Raw genomic sequence first — 21,298 nt, forward strand, 5'->3', positions numbered from 1 at the left:
GATAATGAATCAAGAAGTACCACAAATCACTAAGACTTACCAAATTGTAGAGTTGTGAAGAGCTTGCAGCAAGTGCGTTCAGGCTTCAAGGCTTCAGAAACAGTTGTGTTGATTTTTAATCTACTGGACTGACATAGAATGCTTGGGATCATTTAAATGTAAACATGTGAAAATATGTATTTAAATACAAATACAGTTTTTTTTCTATTTTGAAAATACACAAAATACATGTGAAATTGGCCATCCAGTGCAGGGAATGAAGAAACTACAGGCCTATTGACTTTTCATTTTCATCAATTCAAACTTTATATCATCGCTATGATATGTAGTGTCATATCACCCAGCCCTAACATGATAAAAATTAACTATTCTTTCTTTTATTCTTTCATGTGAACTGAAGTGAATAATGCACTATTTTAACTTTAATCAACAAGTAGAATTGATCATGACATTCTCACCTTATAAAAAAAAAAAAAATCGCTGATCCAATGTTGAGCTAGTAAATGTCTGAACTAGTTGATGCACAAAATCAATACCCTGATAAAGAGGTTGACTGACAAAAAGTATTTTATGTATTTTGAAAATATAAAAATACTCATCTTAAATGTATTTAAATACAAACTAGATGCGAAAGTTCGTCGAGACAAACTTTAAGTTGGCTTGAGAAAGTTTGGACCATAAAGTTTGAAAAAGTTTAAAGTAGTTTAAAGTTTAAAGTAGTTTAAAGTTTAAAGTAGTTTAAAGTTTAATTTAGTTTAAAGTGTAAATTAGTTGAAAGTTTAAAATAGTTTGAAGTTTAATTTAGTTTAAAGTTTAAATTAGTTGAAAGTTTAAAATAGTTTGAAGTTTAATTTAGTTTAAAGTTTAAAATAGTTGAAAGTTTAAAGTAGTTTGAAGTTTAATTTAGTTTAAAGTTTAAATTAGTTGAAAGTTTAAAATAGTTTGAAGTTTAGTTTAGGGTGTTCTGGGTGGTTGCTATGGTGTTGCTAGGCGGTTGCTAGGGTATTCTGGGTGGTTGCTAGGGTGTTGCTAAGCGGTTGATAGGGTATTTTGGGTGGTTGCTAGGGTGTTGCTAGGCGGTTGCTAAGGTATTTTAGGTGGTTGCTAGGGTGTTCTGGGTGGTTGCTAGGCGGTTGCTATGGTATTTTGGGTGGTTGCTAGGGTGTTGCTGGGCGGTTGCTAGGGTGTTCTGGGTGGTTGCTATGGTGTTGCTAGACGTTGCTAAGGTATTTTGGGTGGTTGCTAGGCGGTTGCTAGGGTGTTATGGGTGGTTGCTAGGGTATTCTGGTTGGTTGCTAGGGTGTTCTGGGTGGTTGCTAGGCGGTTGCTATGGTGTTTTGGGTGGTTGCTAGGGTGTTGCTAGGCGGTTGCTAAGGTATTTTGGGTGGTTGCTAGGCGGTTACTAGGGTGTTCTGGGTGGTTGCTAGGGTGTTCTGGGTGGTTGCTAGGCGGTTGCTAGGGTTTTTTAGTGGTTGCTATGGTGTTGCTAGGCGGTTGCTAGGGTGTTCTGGGTGGTTGCTAGGGTGTTGCTAGGCGGTTGCTAGGGTATTCTGGGTGGTTGCTAGGCGGTTGCTAGGGTGTTCTGGGTGGTTGCTATGCTGTTGCTAGACGGTTGCTAGGGTATTCTGGGTGGTTGCTAGGTGGTTGCTAGGGTGTTTTGGGTGGTTGCTAGGCGGTTGCTAGGGTGTTCTGGGTGGTTGCTATGGTGTTGCTAGGCGGTTGCTAAGGTATTCTGGGTGGTTGCTAGGCAGTTGCTAGGGTGTTCTGAGTGGTTGCTATGCTGTTGCTAAGGTGTTCTGGGTGGTTGCTAGGCGGTTGCTAGGGTGTTCTGGGTGGTTGCTATGGTGTTGCTAGGCGGTTGCTAGGGTATTCTGGGTGGTTGCTAGGCGGTTGCTAGGGTGTTCTGGGTGGTTGCTATGGTGTTGCTAGGCGGTTGCTAGGGTGTTCTGGGTGGTTGCTATGATGTTGCTAGGCGGTTGCTAAGGTATTCTGGGCAGTTGCTAGTCAGTTGCTAGGGTGTTCTGGGCGGTTGCTATGGTGTTGCTAGGTGGTTGGTAGTTGTCATAGATGGTTACTATGGAGTTTTTATAGAGTCCTTAGCATGATCTTGGTATGATTTAGCACTTAACTAATTGATATTAGCATGTAGCTATTCACTGCTAGCATGTGTAGCATGTTGGAAGTGCTGTTTGCTAGCATGAGTCAAAAGAGCCAAACCTCATCTCTATACGATGTTCTGATACAGAGATATAGGTCTTGCAAAACGGTTGCTAGGGTACTCAAGTTTGGTTGCTATGGAGTTGCTTGGGAGCTTGAAGCTTTAAACTTAAAACGTTTAAAGTGGTTTGAAGTTTAAAGTAGTTTACGAGTTTTGAGTTTAAGTTTAAATGAGTTTAGTGTGTGTGTGTGTGTGTGTGTGTGTGTGTGTGTGTGACACACACACACACACACACACACACACACACACACACACACACACACACACACACTCAGAGTTTATGAGTTTAGAGTTTTTAAGTGTATAAATTGATGAGTTTATAAGTGTTAGAGTTTTTGAGTTTAGAGTTTATAAGTTTTAAATGAGTTTAGAGTTTATAAGTTTTAATGAGTTTAGAGTTTATAAGTTTAAATGAGTTTAAGAGTTCAGAGTTTATTAATTTATGAGTTTAAGAGTTCATAAGTCTATGAATTCATGAGTTTATAAGTTAATTAGTTTATAAGTGTATGAGTTTAGAGTTCATTAGTTTAAATGAGTCTCATTGGCTAATATAGTATATAGAACGGCAGTTTGGTTTAGTCTTCAAGGTATTTTGATTTGAATTTTCGTCGGTTGGTGAGTTTGAATCTGGATTTGAATTTTTTAGAACTCCCCAATGTAAGTCAATGGGAGTTTTTCCGAGTTTTGATCGTCATTTTTAGGAAAACCGTAAGTCCAATCAGTCTGAAAAGATATAGCACACTAAGTCAGAACAGTTTGAGTGTCTGAGCCGAGTTTGGAGTATGTAGAGTTAAAGCTCTAGGAGGAGTTTGAGTCAGATTTTTTTCCGCTCAGAAGAATAATAATAACTAGATGCGAAAGTTCGTCGAGACAAACTTTAAGTTGGCTTGAGAAAGTTTGGACCAGAAAGTTTTTTGCTAGGCGGTTGCTAGGGTATTCTGAGTGGTTGCTAGGCGGTTGCTAGGATATTTCTGGTGGTTGCTAGGGTCTTTTGGGTGGTTGCTAGGCGGTTGCTAGGGTGTTTTGGGTGGTTGCTAGGGTGTTCTGGGTGGTTGCTAGGCGGTTGCTAGGGTGTTCTGGGTGGTTACTAGGGTGTTCTGGGTGGTTGCTAGGCGGTTGCTAGGATATTTTGGGTGGTTGCTAGGGTCTTTTGGGTGGTTTATAGGCGGTTGCTAGGGTATTTTAGGTGGTTGCTAGGGTATTTTAGGTGGTTGCTAGGGTATTCTGGGTGGTTGCTAGGCGGTTGCTAGGGTATTTTGGGTGGTTGCTAGAGTGTTCTGGGTGGTTGTTAGGCAGTTGCTACGGTGTTCTGAGTGGTTGCTATGGTGTTGCTAGGGTGTCCTAAGGTATTTTGGGTGGTTTCTAGGGTGTTCTGGGTGGTTGCTATGGTGTTGCTAGGGTGTTCTAAGGTATTTTGGGTGGTTGCTAGGGTGTTCTGGGTGGTTGCTATGGTGTTGCTAGGGTGTTCTAAGGTATTTTGGGTGGTTGCTAGGGTGTTCTGAGTGGTTGCTATGGTGTTGCTAGGGTGTTCTAAGGTATTTTGGGTGGTTGCTAGGGTGTTCTGAGTGGTTGCTATGGTGTTGCTAGGGTGTTCTAAGGTATTTTGGGTGGTTGCTAGGGTGTTCTGAGTGGTTGCTATGGTGTTGCTATGGTGTTCTAAGGTATTTTGGGTGGTTGCTAGGGGGTTCTGGGTGGTTGCTATGGTGTTGCTAGGGTGTTCTAAGGTATTTTGGGTGGTTGCTAGGGTGTTCTGGGTGGTTGTTAGGCAGTTGCTAGGGTGTTCTGAGTGGTTGCTATGGTGTTGCTAGGGTGTTCTAAGGTATTTTGGGTGGTTGCTAGGGTGTTCTGGGTGGTTGCTAGGCGGTTGCTAGGGTGTTCTGGGTGGTTGCTATGGTATTGAGGGCGGTTGATATGGTGTTACTAGGTGGTTGGTAGTTGTCACAGATGGTTACTATGGAGTTTTTATAGAGTCCTTAGCATGATCTTGGTATGATTTAGCACTTAACTAATTGATATTAGCATGTAGCTATTCACTGCTAGCATGTGTAGCATGTTGGAAGTGCTGTTTGCTAGCATGAGTCAAAAGAGCCAAACCTCATCTCTATACGATGTTCTGATACAGAGATATAGGTCTTGCAAAACGGTTGCTAGGGTACTCAAGTTTGGTTGCTATGGAGTTGCTTGGGAGCTTGAAGCTTTAAACTTAAAACGTTTAAAGTGGTTTGAAGTTTAAAGTAGTTTACGAGTTTTGAGTTTACAAGTTTAAATGAGTTTAGAGTTTAAGTTTAAATGAGTTTAGTGTGTGTGTGTGTGTGTGTGTGTGTGTGTGTGTTCACACACACACACACACACACACACACTCAGAGTTTATGAGTTTAGAGTTTTTAAGTGTATAAATTGATGAGTTTATAAGTGTTAGAGTTTTTGAGTTTAGAGTTTATAAGTTTTAAATGAGTTTAGAGTTTATAAGTTTTAATGAGTTTAGAGTTTATAAGTTTAAATGAGTTTAAGAGTTCAGAGTTTATTAATTTATGAGTTTAAGAGTTCATAAGTCTATGAATTCATGAGTTTATAAGTTAATTAGTTTATAAGTGTATGAGTTTAGAGTTCATTAGTTTAAATGAGTCTCATTGGCTAATATAGTATATAGAACGGCAGTTTGGTTTAGTCTTCAAGGTATTTTGATTTGAATTTTCGTCGGTTGGTGAGTTTGAATCTGGATTTGAATTTTTTAGAACTCCCCAATGTAAGTCAATGGGAGTTTTTCCGAGTTTTGATCGTCATTTTTAGGAAAACCGTAAGTCCGATCAGTCTGAAAAGATATAGCACACTAAGTCAGAACAGTTTGAGTGTCTGAGCCGAGTTTGGAGTATGTAGAGTTAAAGCTCTAGGAGGAGTTTGAGTCAGATTTTTTTCCGCTCAGAAGAATAATAATAATAATAAGTTTAAGTACAATATCAGTATGTTGGCTCTCTCAAGCCAACTTAATAATAAGTTTAAGTACAATATCAGTATGTTGGCTCTCTCAAGCCAACTTAATTACATTTGATTTTTTCCAAAGGCTTTAAAATACAAAATAGTATTTTGTATTTCAAATACGTATTTTAAATACATGTATCTGAAATACTGCCCCTGTGTATGTATATATACACATGTATATATATATATATATATATATATATATATATATATATATATATATATATATATATATATATATGTATACTACATATATATATATATATATATATATATATATATATATATATATATATATATATATATATATATATTTTAATCATCTTTGTGTGTATGTAGTTGTGTTTCAGTTCTCCTGATGTATTTGAGCCCCCAGTGAAGCCATTCCCACCAGGGGCACCAAACTGGGCTCTAAGACTGCGTGGGTGTGAGGTTTGTCCAGTAGAAATGGATAAATTGAGTTTTTTTTTGTTTTTTTTACAGACCAAATCATTATGGAATAAAACAATTTAAGAGATAATTGCAACTTTTTATCTCACAGTTATAAACTTGCAATTACGAAAAATAAAGAATTGCAAGATATAAACTTGCAATTCTGAGAAAAGTCTGACTTTTATTGATATTTTAACTTTTATTTTACATTTCTGACATTATATTTCGCAACTGCGAGTTTATATCACACAGTTCTGAGAAAAAAAGTCAGAATTGCGAGATGTAAACACGCAATTGCATGAAAAAAAAGGCAGAATTGTAAGATAATTACCCTAGTCCTTTTTAATTCCATTTTTTATTTTTTATTCTATGGCGTAAACAAGCTTCCATACTAATTTGTCCAGATTTTTGTTCAATCAAATTGTTTCTAGAATGAGAATGCTTACAATAGCAAGTTGCATGTCAAGGCTGGACATGCCTTGTTCTTAAGCCTTGATTGAATGCTGTTGTTGCAGATAATGTAATGGTTTTACAATATGCACACAAAGTCATTTTATCTTGATCTTTAATATGGTTTTAAGGGAGCAGAGCCATTGTGATGGAAAGCCAGTTTGGTCCACGGAGGAAGGGCGTTCAACCTAAAAAAGGGTCAGAGCAAGAAACGAATTAAAACATACTCTACAAAGCCAAGACAGGTATTACACCCAGCTCCCCACAGAGAAAGCTCACCTGTACCATGACGTGGACACTGCAAACCTGCCTCCACTTCCAGAGCAGATCTGCTTTGCAGAGGAAGAACAAAATGAAGATGAAGAGGAAGAGACAGAGGAGCTGGACAGTGAAGCCATGCAGGACGTCACGATGGAGGATGGGGCGTCCCTACCCTCTCGACTACACCCGCTCGTGGCAGAGAAGATCTGTGAGTTGGTAGCACAAGGTCATAACCAAGTTTACACTGTCCGCAAGCAGCTCAGGTATGACTCAGATGGTTTCAAATCTCCTTTGTTTTATTTGCTGGAAAAATATTTACCGTTGCTTTGTCAGAGGAAGTGCCTGAGAGACACAGTCTGTGTTACTTTCCCACTGTCAATGACATCAAGAACCACATCCATGAGGCTCAGAAAGCTCTTCAGCTGACGGCGGGACCACCGGCTACCTCAGATACAGAAAACATGTTTGTAAAGCATTAGATTGGTGAGCACAAATATGCCAACCATTTTCTGTAGTAAGCAGAGACTAATAACCTGCTTCCAGAGACTTTGACCCTGACTCCTGCTACTGTGGATGGTAAAATACTGTTGAGATATTGTTTGAAATCCGACATACATTATTAAAACAATAATCTTGGAATCATTCAATACAATTTAGAGAGCAGAGGAAAGGTCCTGCCTCAAAAAGAAAGCACATACCTGTAGTCCAAGTATAAGCATTGTTTACCCTGCCACAGAATCTAGTGTACTGCTGTTATATTGACAGTGTCCCCTCAGAAGGAAGGACTCTTGGAAGAGAGTGACACTCTTTCTCCAGAGGCTGTGCAGCTCTTCAGCTCTCTCACCTCACTGCAGCCCAAGATCTTTGCACATCTCCAGGTGACCCTGTCCTGAAATGATCATTTTTTATATGGATCTATTCATTTATTAAATTAATGCATTAATTTTGTAAGTTTTTCATTTCTGAATAAATGTAAAAAGTTTCAGGGTGATCAACTGTTCTGATAGTATAATTGAAGAAACAAAAAGCCCATTAAAATGAAATGCTTGAAAATCTGATTATGTAATCATTTTTTATACATTTTTGTTAATGTTCCCATTAACTTATGAAAACGTTATTTCATGGCTTTCAACACCTCTAGTTTTAAACATTTTAAAAACTTTTGTTGGTTAATGCGAACGTTAAGGGAAGATTCAATTTTATAATTTTACAAACATTATGTGGTTACTTTTGAATGTTCTCTGAAGTTTTGAGAACATTATTTAAAAACATTTATACCATGGTCTGGGTGAATACTCGATTCTGATTGGCTGCAGGGTGTCCATTAAAAAGTGATAGAGGACACCTAGTAAAGGAGTTCTGGTGAAACTGACTGTTTATCGTTCGAAATTAATAAATAAATGTGCTGGCTACATCAGCTGTGAGTAACCATAGCAACAGGCAGTAAACTGAAGGGTTCTATGAGCTGAGCGAACTATAAATATCTCCGGTTGCTAAATAAACCGTCAGGCATAACCAGAGAAAAACCAAGTTATTGTTTGTAAAAACTTTAGATTTCGGTTGTAAAACTAATTAAAATATAAACTAATGTTTTAAAAATGTGTTATTTGGCAAGTGACCATGGTATAAGCGGGTTAATGCCCTTCGAGGTGTCCATTGTCAGGTATTAATGGACCTCCGCTGTGCGTCGTACGGTTCACGCCTCTCCTTCGTCCATTAATACCTGACAATGGACACCTCGAAGGGCATTAACCCTTACATAACTTTGAACAAATGTTCTATTAGCGTTAATGGAAGAATGTTTGTTCATAAAAACTTGCCTGGCTTCATTTGTGAGAATGTTCCCTGTTGCCTGGGACAAACCTGGTGGGCAAACTTATCCTTTAAGAGTGCTCTCCTCTTGTCTGATAGGCCATCCAGATACAGCCTGCCTTGTGTCCAGCTGAAGACACTGCCCAACCTAGAAGTGCCACCACCAGAAGCCCCAGAGCTGTCCAGCCCTGCACCTCCACAGCCTGTTCTGCTGAGTCCGTCCCAGTTCCTCCAGTCAAGGGGCAGTGCTGGTGAAAGCATATCTCTGTGTGACCCCCCCGACCCTGCTCGGCATGAGCCAGCCGGTGAGTGTGACCTCGGTGACTAATGCCGGAGCTGAAGGTGGCATCACACAGATCTTGTTGGAGGACGGACAGGCCATTCCAGTCCAGATTGTGGACCCTGCAAGCATAGGTAAGTACATGGCACCACAGAAATAAAAATAAAAAAATCTAAATTTAACCAATTAGAATCATGAAAATAACATATAAACCTGTTGTTTGTTGTTATTGTTCAGCTTTGACTCCCTCAGCAGACGACACTTCAGTTAAATAGGAGAGTGGGAAATCTATGGATGTGTCAGCAGAAATACAACAACGAGAAAAGAAAACTAATGTCCATTTCTGTGACAACAGCGATTGACGATTGAGCTCTTTGACCAATGGAGGACTGATTCATTGTTTCAAGTACAGTATTATGATAACATGAACTCGTGCAATATTGATTTGTATTATTATTTGTTTCCATTTCCCATTATTGCTATTTTAATTTATTACAGTGGTGGCTGGAGAAAAAAAACAATTTCTCAAAAGTATGAATGAGATCAAAATTAAATATTTAAAGCTAAATATTGTTTTCTGTTGCATTCTATTCACACAAAAAACTATTTCACATCTTTTTATAAGAATATCTTATGAGTATTTCTGCATGTATTTCTACCCTTTGAATAGAAGCCTAATGGATCCTTGCGGTGGACTTTTTAAAGTCCCCCTGTGGTGAAATTCAAGTTTTTAATGTTGTTTATTGTCAGGAATCAGTCAGGCTCATTCACATCCACAACACAAAGATCACACTCACCCGAATACTAATCACCTGCACCTGTCATCAATCCCAGCAATCACTGAGCACTACAAAGGAACACACCTCACCTCCAGTCCCTGTCGAACCTTGAACTAGGAAAGACCCACTAACCTGCTCTCTGTGCATTTCAGACTATTGTTCCTGAACTGTTCCAGTCTGTTTCCACAGTACATCCTTGTGATACTTACCTGTGATACTTGTGATACTTACCTGTTTAACTCGTCCTGAGATCCCACATTCTCCTTGGTGTCCATGCTCTGTGTTCCTCGGATTGTGTTTCATGCCACATTCAAGCCTGCCGTTATCTACGAGAGAAAAGACGATCATTCATCAATGTTATTCTCACAGTATCTGTTTGTGCATCTGAATTTACCTGCTGTCCAACGAAAGCTTCATTAAAAGTTATTCTGAATCCTTCTAACCTTGTTATCCGAGTGTACATCCTGACATTTATATGTCTGTGGTGTTTTTAATATGCTTTAAGACAAACCATGTGCAAATTCATAAGTCAGCAACACTGCTGAGTGTTTTCCCCTTAAAACTGCAGTGAAACACAAACTACCTTGTAACCAATCAGATCAACGTGATTGTCAATGAGTGGATCTCTGAGCTGCTTAATTTGCATATTCATAGAACTGGTATACTAAATGAGGCAAGGGTGTAGAGTTACAATCAAGCTATTTTTCAAGGACAAAACAGAAGAACAGTGTCTGTTTATGAAGTTCAGATTACTGTGATAGTGTTTACCTGTGAATAGTAATTGTTGTATTTTAATCATTTTCTCTGCTTACCTGTATATGATCGTGTGCCTGAATTTAGAAGAGAATTATTTCATATTTATCATACATATACAAGAATGTAAGAAATGATAATATTAGCATTCCTCTGATTTATTTGGCCGAATGCTTTTACAAAAATGCTGAAGAAAGAATGCAGCCTTTGCTAATATTAAACTTTTTTACCTTGTTCTGTTCGATCGGTTGCTTCCATTGATCCATTGATGACTTCCACAAATAATCAGTTTTCCTTGAATCATGAATTTTCTTCCATTCCGGTACCGCTGATGTTGTTGTCGTTGTAACAAGACAGTGATCTTCTGCCAGGAACATCAGGTCAATCTTCTGCTGTCCAGAATCAGGTGGTTTGTCTTCGTCTGGCATCTCAGCTGAGACCTGTCCACTATGGGTGACCCTAGCAGTAGTTGTGAAGTACCAGTGGCGTAGCTCTCAGCATCACTGATGCACACAAACCCTCACAGCACGTCAAGCTGCAAACCGTGTGAGGGACCCTAACCTTCCCTAACCTAAGCAACCGCATATCAACCAACTAGGCTACTCTAAACATCCTGACAACCACATAGCAATGCATGAAAAACCAGTCTAGTCCAGCAACACGCTAACAACCGCGCAAAAAACCTTGGCAAACGCATGTCAACACACAAGAAACCATCCAAAACATCCCAACAACCGTGTAGCAAAACGCTAAAAAAAACACTTAGAACAACCTATATCAGTGCTTTGACAATCACCAAAAACATCCTGACAACCTCACAACAACAATGTGCAAAACACCTCTAGAAAATAAAACTTGACGTTACTCATAAAACTCTAATTTTACTCTACAAAATAAAACTTACTCATAAAACTATAAACTTGCTCTGTAACTATATACAGTATTTACATACAGGTCCCGCTGTGATACTCCGGGCTCCATGTGACACAGTGATGACTCAGTGTCTGGGCTTCTTTCTTCGGGGTTCCTCGGGCAGGGGCTCTTCACTGATGTCCACGTCGATTCGAGGAGCGAAGCTTCTGCTGGTTGTGGCGAAGCTCTCGGTGATCCGGACACGTCCATCAGGATGCTCCGTCTCCTCCAGTGAAGGGCGGTTGAGAGCCTCCCACAGTCGCTGCTTGATCTTCCGTCCAAGTTTAAGGCTGTAGGGACGCTGCCGGCCACTGCGTGTCTTCAGCATGGGCTCCACCACAGAGCGGTAGATGTCCTGGTAGGCCTCTACGCTGTAGCCGTGGATGGAGACAGGCTCATCCTGCTGACGCGCGTCCACTGAAGAGCCTGAGACTGCTGGACGGATGGCTGGACGGATGTCAGGAAGGACAGCAGCGTTCTTCACGTAGCGTTCTTCCAAACCCGTGGGTCTTCGAGCTTTGCCAGAGATGCAGCTGTAAGTGTGATCTGACCTGACCAACGTTACAGCTGCCAGCTGTGGAAGCTCACAAGGTTCCGGACTGGAAGAGACGCCCTCCTCCACCAATCCCCTCAGGCGTGTGGGAAGAGCCCTGATTCTTCGTGACCGACGCTGCTCCATGATAATGAATCAAGAAGTACCACAAATCACTAAGACTTACCAAATTGTAGAGTTGTGAAGAGCTTGCAGCAAGTGCGTTCAGGCTTCAAGGCTTCAGAAACAGTTGTGTTGATTTTTAATCTACTGGACTGACATATAATGCTTGGGATCATTTAAATGTAAACATGTGAAAATATGTATTTAAATACAAATACAGTATTTTGTATTTTGAAAATACACAAAATACATGTGAAATTGGCCATCCAGTGCAGGGAATGAAGAAACTACAGGCCTATTGACTTTTCATTCCTACCACACCTCTGCCCTTTCTTTCTTTCTTTCTTTCTTTCTTTCTTTCTTTCTTTCTTTCTTTCTGGCAATTACAAATAAATGTAAAATAGCAGCCATTTATATACTTATTTCTGGTTACAATGTAGTCTATTACTTTTTGATTATTATTTTTTATGTACAATAAAACTAAAAGCTGAAGATTTTTCTGGAGTATCATTCATCAGTGCTTCTTTTTCCACTCCAACGTTCCAATTATTCCTGCCCACTAAAAGCTGCACGGATATTTGCTTACTCCACAAATAGGCCCATCTATGTAAACGATTTAGAAAAAGTTCCATCAATTCAAACTTTATATCATCGCTATATGTAGTGTCATATCACCCAGCCCTAACATGATAAAAATTAACTATTCTTTCTTTTATTCTTTCATGTTAACTGAAGTGAATTATGCACTATTTTAACTTTAATCATCAAGTAGAATTGATCATGACATTTATATATATAAAAAAAAAATCGCTGATCCAATGTTGAGCTAGTAAATGTCTGAACTAGTTGATGCACAAAATCAATACCCTGATAAAGAGGTTGACTGGCAAAAAGTATTTTATGTATTTTGAAAATATAAAAATACTCATCTTAAATGTATTTAAATACAAATTACATTTGATTTTTTCCAAAGGCTTTAAAATACAAAATAGTATTTTGTATTTCAAGTAGGCCTATCTGAAATACTGCCCCTGTGTATGTATATATATATATATATATATATATATATATATATATATATATATATATATATATATATATATATTAATCATCTTTGTGTGTATGTAGTTGTGTTTGTTAAGGCTAGCATCACTGTTAGGAACTGGGTTCATGAATGAATCTGTGTGTTGAAATTCATCTTTAAAGTGAACATACCATTCTTGCATTGACTTTTCTTGTTATTTTTCTAGCCTGGTAAATGTCCAGTAGCTGACCAAATAAAACAATATATCTGCTCAAATTATAAAATTAATTCGTTTTTTAACCTGTGTCTTTGTAATTGCAGACACCAAGGGCGAAAAGAAACTTAAAGTTTCTTTCTAGAAACATTGAGCAGCTGAAAAGAAGAAAGCAAAGACACATTGTAGGTTACGCTTAGATTTATGTAGTGATCGTCAATCATTACTGCCATTTGATTTTTCTCCTATAACAAAAGAAAATGAACAAATCATTTTGATTTATTTTAAAGCGTGCAAGTATATGCTTTGTTTACTGTGTTATGTTTGCTAACTTGCAAATCAATAAATATTTATTGTCTGCATCCACTAATATCATTGTTGGCTAATTAAATAATGTAATAATTCATAATATCTAGGGCTGCAACTACGATAATCCATTAATCTGTCGATTATTCCTGATGGATACTTCCAGCAGGATAATGCACAGTCACAAAGCTCAAATCATCTCAGATCATCAGTTCACTAACACTCAAGTGTCCTCTAATAAAGTGGCTGGTGAGTGTGTGTGTATGTGTATGCATATATAATAGAGTAGTTAACATCTAATAATGAAGAAATTAAATAGAACTAATAAAATATATTATTTTATTATAATATTGCTACACCAATGCAGTTTAGAGCTTGTTTTATTAATGAATCACTATGGAGTATAGTTCAGTTGTATTAGTAAAAGACAATTTTGCACTTATTTCATCTGTTAACTCTCACTCGTTCCTGCTCGCTCATTAGTCTGGGGGTGGGGGCGTTTAATCGATGTCTGTAAATTTGGGGACATCTGAATAATGCTATGGTATATTGGCTCACAAAATTAGACCAAATCATTATGGAATAAAACAATTTAAGAGATAATTGCAACTTTTTATCTCACAGTTATAAACTTGCAATTACGAAAAATAAAGAATTGCAAGATATAAACTTGCAATTCTGAGAAAAGTCTGACTTTTATTGATTTTTTAACTTTTATTTTACATTTCTGACATTATATTTCGCAACTGCGAGTTTATATCACACAGTTCTGAGAAAAAAAGTCAGAATTGCGAGATGTAAACTCACAATTGCATGAAAAAAAGTCAGAATTGTAAGATAATTACCCTAGTCCTTTTTAATTCCATTTTTTATTCTATGGCGTGAACAAGCTTCTATACTAATTTGTCCAGATTTTTGTTCAGTCAAATTGTTTCTAGAATGAGAATGCTTGTAATAGCAAGTTGCATGTCAAGGCTGGACAATGTAACGAATGGATAGAGGGGACAATAGCAAGTAAAACAGATCTTTATTAGAATGTATAGCACCAGTCTCAGAGTGAATAGGAAGGCAGACAAAGTTCTCAGTAATGTTGGAAGATCGCAGATGCAGTTCACAAGAGAGGTGTGTAGACCACAAGATCCTTTTCAGTGCGATGGTAATCTCCGATGATGATGATGATGCAGCAGCGCAGGCTTGCGTGGACAACTCGATCCGATGGTCAGACGTGAAGTGATGAACCCAGTGTCGGTGAAGAGTGAAGACATAAACTGCAACAGCGAACTTCCAGACGAAGACAAAGCAGGAGACACGAGGAGCCGAAGAAACAGGAACACAACAGGCAACATCCACAAAACAACGATCTGACAAACACAAGACGCATAAGGTGAGTATAAATAGGCAGTGGTAATGCACAACACCTGTCGCTGATTCCCCCGGAGGATAATCAGCGACCACGCCCACACACACACACATTCATTCACAAATACACACACACAGCGCAAGGAAGCGTCAATGAATTCCTCAACCGTGACAGACATGCCTTGTTCTTAAGCCTTGATTGAATGCTGTTGTTGCAGATAATGTAATGGTTTTACAATATGCACACAAAGTCATTTTATCTTGATCTTTAATATGGTTTTAAGGGAGCAGAGCCATTGTGATGGAAAGCCAGTTTGGTCCACGGAGGAAGGGCGTTCAACCTAAAAAAGGGTCAGAGCAAGAAACGAATCAAAACATACTCTACAAAGCCAAGACAGGTATTACACCCAGCTCCCCACAGAGAAAGCTCACCTGTACCATGACGTGGACACTGCAAACCTGCCTCCACTTCCAGAGCAGATCTGCTTTGCAGAGGAAGAACAAAATGAAGATGAAGAGGAAGAGACAGAGGAGCTGGACAGTGAAGCCATGCAGGACGTCACGATGGAGGATGGGGCGTCCCTACCCTCTCGACTACACCCGCTCGTGGCAGAGAAGATCTGTGAGTTGGTAGCACAAGGTCATAACCAAGTTTACACTGTCCGCAAGCAGCTCAGGTATGACTCAGATGGTTTCAAATCTCCTTTGTTTTATTTGCTGGAAAAATATTTACCGTTGCTTTGTCAGAGGAAGTGCCTGAGAGACACAGTCTGTGTTACTTTCCCACTGTCAATGACATCAAGAACCACATCCATGAGGCTCAGAAAGCTCTTCAGCTGACGGCGGGACCACCGGCTACCTCAGATACAGAAAACATGTTTGTAAAGCATTAGATTGGTGAGCACAAATATGCCAACCATTTTCTGTAGTAAGCATTTATTTTGATGTTTTTGATGTTGTTGTTGCAGTGGAAAGCAGAGGCTAATAACCTGCTTCCAGAGACTTTGACCCTGACTCCTGCTACTGTGGATGGTAAAATACTGTTGAGATATTGTTTGAAATCCGACATACATTATTAAAACAATAATCTTGGAATCATTCAATACAATTTAGAGAGCAGAGGAAAGGTCCTGCCTCAAAAAGAAAGCACATACCTGTAGTCCAAGTATAAGCATTGTTTACCCTGCCACAGAATCTAGTGTACTGCTGTTATATTGACAGTGTTATTATGTATTAAAGATTATGTAATAATTTTTTATACCTTTTTATTTTGAACTTTTTGTTAATGTTCCCATTAACGTATGAAAACGTTATTTCATGGCTTTCAAAACCTCTAGTTTTAAACATTTTAAAAACTTGTGTTGGTTAATGCGAACGTTAAGGGAACATTCAATTTTATAATTTTGCAAACATTATGTGGTTACTTTTGAATGTTCTCTGAACACAAGTTGAAACATTTAAAAAAATGATAGATAAACATCCAACTAAAATATTTCAGAAAAAAAACTCATTGTTTTTGTGCTAAAGTTTTGAGAATGTTATTTAAAAACATATAACTTTGAACAAATGTTCTATTAACGTTAATGGAAGAATGTTTGTTCATAAAAACTTGCCTGGCTTCATTTGTGAGAATGTTCCCTGTTGCCTGGGACAAACCTGGTGGGCAAACTTATCCTTTAAGAGTGCTCTCCTCTTGTCTGATAGGCCATCCAGATACAGCCTGCCTTGTGTCCAGCTGAAGACACTGCCCAACCTACACCACCAGAAGCCCCAGAGCTGTCCAGCCCTGCACCTCCACAGCCTGTTCTGCTGAGTCCGTCCCAGTTCCTCCAGTCAAGGGGCAGTGCTGGTGAAAGCATATCTCTGTGTGACCCCCCCGACCCTGCTCGGCATGAGCCAGCCGGTGAGTGTGACCTCGGTGACTAATGCCGGAGCTGAAGGTGGCATCACACAGATCTTGTTGGAGGACGGACAGGCCATTCCAGTCCAGATTGTGGACCCTGCAAGCATAGGTAAGTACATGGCACCACAGAAATAAAAATAAAAAAATCTAAATTTAACCAATTAGAATCATGAAAATAACACATAAACCTGTTGTTTGTTGTTATTGTTCAGCTTTGACTCCCTCAGCAGACGACACTTCAGTTAAATAGGAGAGTGGGAAATCTATGGATGTGTCAGCAGAAATACAACAACGAGAAAAGAAAACTAATGTCCATTTCTGTGACAACAGCGATTGACGATTGAGCTCTTTGACCAATGGAGGACTGATTCATTGTTTCAAGTACAGTATTATGATAACATGAACTCGTGCAATATTGATTTGTATTATTATTTGTTTCCATTTCCCATTATTGCTATTTTAATTTACTACAGTGGTGACTGGAGAAAAAAAACAATTTCTCAAAAGTATGAATGAGATCAAAATTAAATATTTAAAGCTAAATGTTTTCTGTTGCATTCTATTCACACAAAAAACTATTTCACATCTTTTTATAAGAATATCTTATGAGTATTTCTGCATGTATTTCTACCCTTTGAATAGAAGCCTAATGGATCCTTGCGGTGGACTTTTTAAAGTCCCCCTGTGGTGAAATTCAAGTTTTTAATGTTTATTGTCAGGAATCAGTCAGGGGTGCGTTTCCCGAAAGCATCGTTGGCCAACTATGGTCGCAAGTTCATCGCAATGTCCATTGAACTCTATTGGTAACGAGGGAACTTGCGACCATAGTTGGCTAACGATGCTTTCGGGAAACGCACCCCAGGCTCATTCACATCCACAACACAAAGATCACACTCACCCGAATACTAATCACCTGCACCTGTCATCAATCCCAGCAATCACTGAGCACTACAAAGGAACACACCTCACCTCCAGTCCCTGTCGAACCTTGAACTAGGAAAGACCCACTAACCTGCTCTCTGTGCATTTCAGACTATTGTTCCTGAACTGTTCCAGTCTGTTTCCACAGTACATCCTTGTGATACTTACCTGTGATACTTACCTCTTTAACTCGTCCTGAGATCCCACATTCTCCTTGGTGTCCATGCTCTGCGTTCCTCGGATTGTGTTTCATGCCACATTCAAGCCTGCCGTTATCTACGAGAGAAAAGACGATCATTCATCAATGTTATTCTCACAGTATCTGTTTGTGCATCTGAATTTACCTGCTGTCCAACGAAAGCTCCATTAAAAGTTATTCTGAATCCTTCTAACCTTGTTATCCGAGTGTACATCCTGACATTTATATGTCTGTGGTGTTTTTAATATGCTTTAAGACAAACCATGTGCAAATTCATAAGTCAGCAACACTGCTGAGTGTTTTCCCCTTAAAATTGCAGTGAAACACAAACTACCTTGTAACCAATCAGATCAACGTGATTGTCAATGAGTGGATCTCTGAGCTGCTTAATTTGCATATTCATAGAACCGGTATACTAAATGAGGCAAGGGTGTAGAGTTACAATCAAGCTATTTTTCAAGGACAAAACAGAAGAACAGTGTCTGTTTATGAAGTTCAGATTACTGTGATAGTGTTTACCTGTGAATAGTGATTGTTGTATTTTAATCATTTTCTCTGCTTACCTGTATATGATCATGTGCCTGAATTTAGAAGAGAATTATTTCATATTTATCATACATATACAAGAATGTAAGAAATGATAATATTAGCATTCCTCTGATTTAATTGGCCGAATGCTTTTACAAAAATGCTGAAGAAAGAATGCAGCCTTTGCTAATATTAAACTTTTTTACCTTGTTCTGTTCGATCGGTTGCTTCCATTGATCCATTGATGACTTCCACAAATAATCAGTTTTCCTTGAATCATGAATTTTCTTCCATTCCGGTACCGCTGATGTTGTTGTCGTTGTAACAAGACAGTGATCTTCTGCCAGCAACATCAGGTCAATCTTCTGCTGTCCAGAATCAGGTGGTTTGTCTTCGTCTGGCATCTCAGCTGAGACCTGTCCACTATGGGTGACCCTAGCAGTAGTTGTGAAGTACCAGTGGCGTAGCTCTCAGCATCACTGATGCACACAAGCCCTCACAGCACGTCAAGCTGCAAACCGTGTGAGGGACCCTAACCTTCCCTAACCTAAGCAACCGCATATCAACCAACTAGGCTACTCTAAACATCCTGACAACCACATAGCAATGCATGAAAAACCACTCTAGTCCAGCAACACGCTAACAACCGCGCAAAAAACCTTGGCAAACGCATGTCAACACACAAGAAACCATCCAAAACATCCCAACAAACGTGTAGCAAAACGCTAAAAACCACTTAGAACAACCTATGAGCAGCATATCAGTGCTTTGACAATCACCAAAAACATCCTGACATAGGCCTACAGTTAAGACAAAGTTGAGACAAAAGGCACCTTATTTTTATAAGCTAATTGTGGAACTACTTATGGGTATTATTGATTGATAATATCTTAGTCTACAAGCTAATGAAATGTCATGTGGAAATTTCACAGCTTAAGTTTATATTTAGTATGCTTGTCCAAAGCAGTAGTAGACCTAATAGAAAATGTAGTCACATTTTAATAACAAAAAAATATTGGTTTACAGCATGAGGAAATAAATGTGAAAATGTTGTCAGTTTTAAAAAGGCTTGAAATACCAATGGTTTTCTCTCTATATAATCTATCTATATATCTATCAATCTAAAAAAAAACAAAAAAAAAATGATTGTTGGTATGAATTAATGTATTTAGAATGATATAGCAATATTAAATAATATTTGTCTTAAATAGCCTATATAGGGAAGTTGGTAGAAAGGCTCAGGACTCACAAATATCATCCAAGGTTGTTTATTAAATGCAAGTGGAGAAGTAAAGGTAAAATAATAATAATAATAATAATTACTGAATGAATTAAAATTATGAAACTAACCAAAATAAAAAAATACAAATTTACAAAAACAAAACTCTTAACTCAGTGCAAACTTTGAGTAGGCCTATACGACCAAAAAACATTTGCTTATGGCAGCATAATCTATACAGACACTTTGAGCAGTATGCCCCCATCTTTTCTTCCCAAGGTTCTGTTTACATGCATCAAAAACATTTTTTTAAAATACTTTAACATGACTGACCAGATAAATGAAATAAATGTAAAAACACATAAATGTAATTCTCCAAATAAAACAAAATATAAACAACACCATAAGACATCTCTTTATGCCCACATGACCAAGGGTTAGGTATCACCCATATTAGTTGTATTAGTTTTACCAAACACCTGAAAAAGGGAAGCTTGTTCAAAACATGTGCAAAATGGTATAAGCCTATATAAAAATATATTTAATATAGTGCTGGGTAGTTACTGATTATGTGCAATCTATGTAATCAGATTCCCAAAATTAAATACTTTGTAATTAGATTATACTAGATTTTAAAATTACAAGTACTTAATTTTTAGAATCTGATTGATTACGTAATCCATATTAGCCTACATGTAACCAGTTATACTGAAACGCCACGTTGTATTACTATTCTGCTTTGTCTGGAACTATTTTTGTTGATGAAATAGAGCAAAAAGAGTCACAATTGACAAGATTGTGTCTAAAAAATGTAACTGTTCATTGTTCATTGAACTGTTGTACAAAATGTATATAACATTTGGGCATTTTATTCATTTTGGTGGCATTTCCGACCTGGGAAACCTCTCGGAATTCATCAAAAGTATCTTCATTCATGTTTCGAAGATGAACGTTTTATGGGTTTGGAATGACATGAGGGTGAGAAATTAATGACAGAAATTTCATTTTGGGAGAACTAACCCTTTAATTGTGGTGGCTGTGACAAGGGATGTAAATGTCAATGTAAATGTAAGGGATCTGGATATCAAAGGGGGGCAGGGCTTTGGCGCAGTTGCCGGGCACACACTTAATTGAGAATTGAACTAAAATATCTTCCAAAAGGGCACTTATATAGTCAGATGCCAAAAGGGAATCTGGGGTCTATCTGCACTTTCAGGAAATGTTTACAAAATTATTTTAGTGGTACAACCACGGATCAATATAAATGTGTGGATTGTTCATGGCGTCATAAAAAGTGAAGCCATATTGGTATTCTTCTTCTTCTTTTTATTGGCGACCTGCAACCATATGGAGCATTATCGCCACCTACTGTATCTTAATTACTTTTACTTAAATCCTTGTGTTCAGTCCAGTTTGTTGTAAAAAAGATGAGATGTGTTTAAGTACCATCTTTCCAGAGTTATTTGAGAAAATAGTTGTAATGTCCATTTGTTTAATTCCTTCATGCTCCAGTCCATTCCTTAAAGCCAGTCTTTGAGTTGAGTATTTAGTGCATTCAAACAGCACATGTTCCACAGTTTCCAGTTGACTGCATGTCTCACAATTTCCAGATATGTTTTCCTATAAGATGTAGAGATGCATTTAACTTTGTGTGTTCTAGTCTAATTCTGCTAAATTGACACTTGACACTCCTGCTCTTCCCCATTGACTTTTCTTATATTGGTATTCCCTCAAGTTCTATTGAATTAATAGGAAATCATCTGATTTTAATGAGGACACATTACCTAACGAGTGTTTTTATATCTGAAGTCACAATGCAAACGCAAACGTCCTAAACATTTAAATGGTTATCTGTTTAAAGTCGGGAATATCCCCTGCTTATTAAAAGTTGCTTTCATCTTCATTACAGTAGCGAATATCAGATCAGCTGACGGACGATAAAAAGTCAACCAAAAAAAAAATGCAACACCTCCACGGGAGTGGAAGTGCCGACCTGGCGACCAATCAAAAGGCAAGTATTTCCTCCGGCGTGTCTGATTGGACGGAGTTGCTCTGGTGCGTTGTGATTGGTGGAACGCACTGACCGCGGTGTTC

At 38.4% G+C, this 21,298-nt stretch overlaps 1 protein-coding gene and 1 pseudogene across 3 annotated transcripts; one reads left to right on the forward strand and one right to left on the reverse strand.

Annotated features, from left to right (window-relative positions):
- The first annotated feature begins 5,998 nt into the window (after window positions 1-5,998).
- Window positions 5,999-8,874, forward strand: LOC311096982 (calcium-responsive transcription factor-like; annotated as a pseudogene). The gene is made up of 6 exons: window positions 5,999-6,003; window positions 6,218-6,807; window positions 6,865-6,916; window positions 7,106-7,218; window positions 8,252-8,566; window positions 8,670-8,874. The product of its transcript is annotated as a calcium-responsive transcription factor-like (transcript).
- Window positions 6,517-11,898, reverse strand: LOC311097797 (uncharacterized protein). 2 transcript variants are annotated; one of them, XR_014609327.1, is made up of 3 exons: window positions 10,917-11,898; window positions 6,660-6,781; window positions 6,517-6,546 (listed from the first exon to the last, which is right to left on the reverse strand). XR_014609327.1 is itself a non-coding variant. In XM_084137657.1 (2 exons), the coding sequence occupies exon 1, from the start codon at window positions 11,553-11,555 to the stop codon at window positions 10,962-10,964; it is 594 nt and encodes a 197-aa protein (XP_083993783.1). In that variant the 5' UTR covers window positions 11,556-11,898; the 3' UTR covers window positions 6,531-6,781; window positions 10,917-10,961. The 2 variants fall into 2 exon arrangements, 1 of the variants encoding a protein (XP_083993783.1); XM_084137657.1 differs by having other exon boundaries at window positions 6,531-6,781.
- Between the last annotated feature and the right edge of the window lie 9,400 nt (window positions 11,899-21,298).

The sequence above is a fragment of the Abramis brama genome (genome assembly GCF_963993115.1).
Source record: "Abramis brama genome assembly, chromosome: 15".
NCBI classification, from domain to species: domain Eukaryota; kingdom Metazoa; phylum Chordata; class Actinopteri; order Cypriniformes; family Leuciscidae; genus Abramis; species Abramis brama.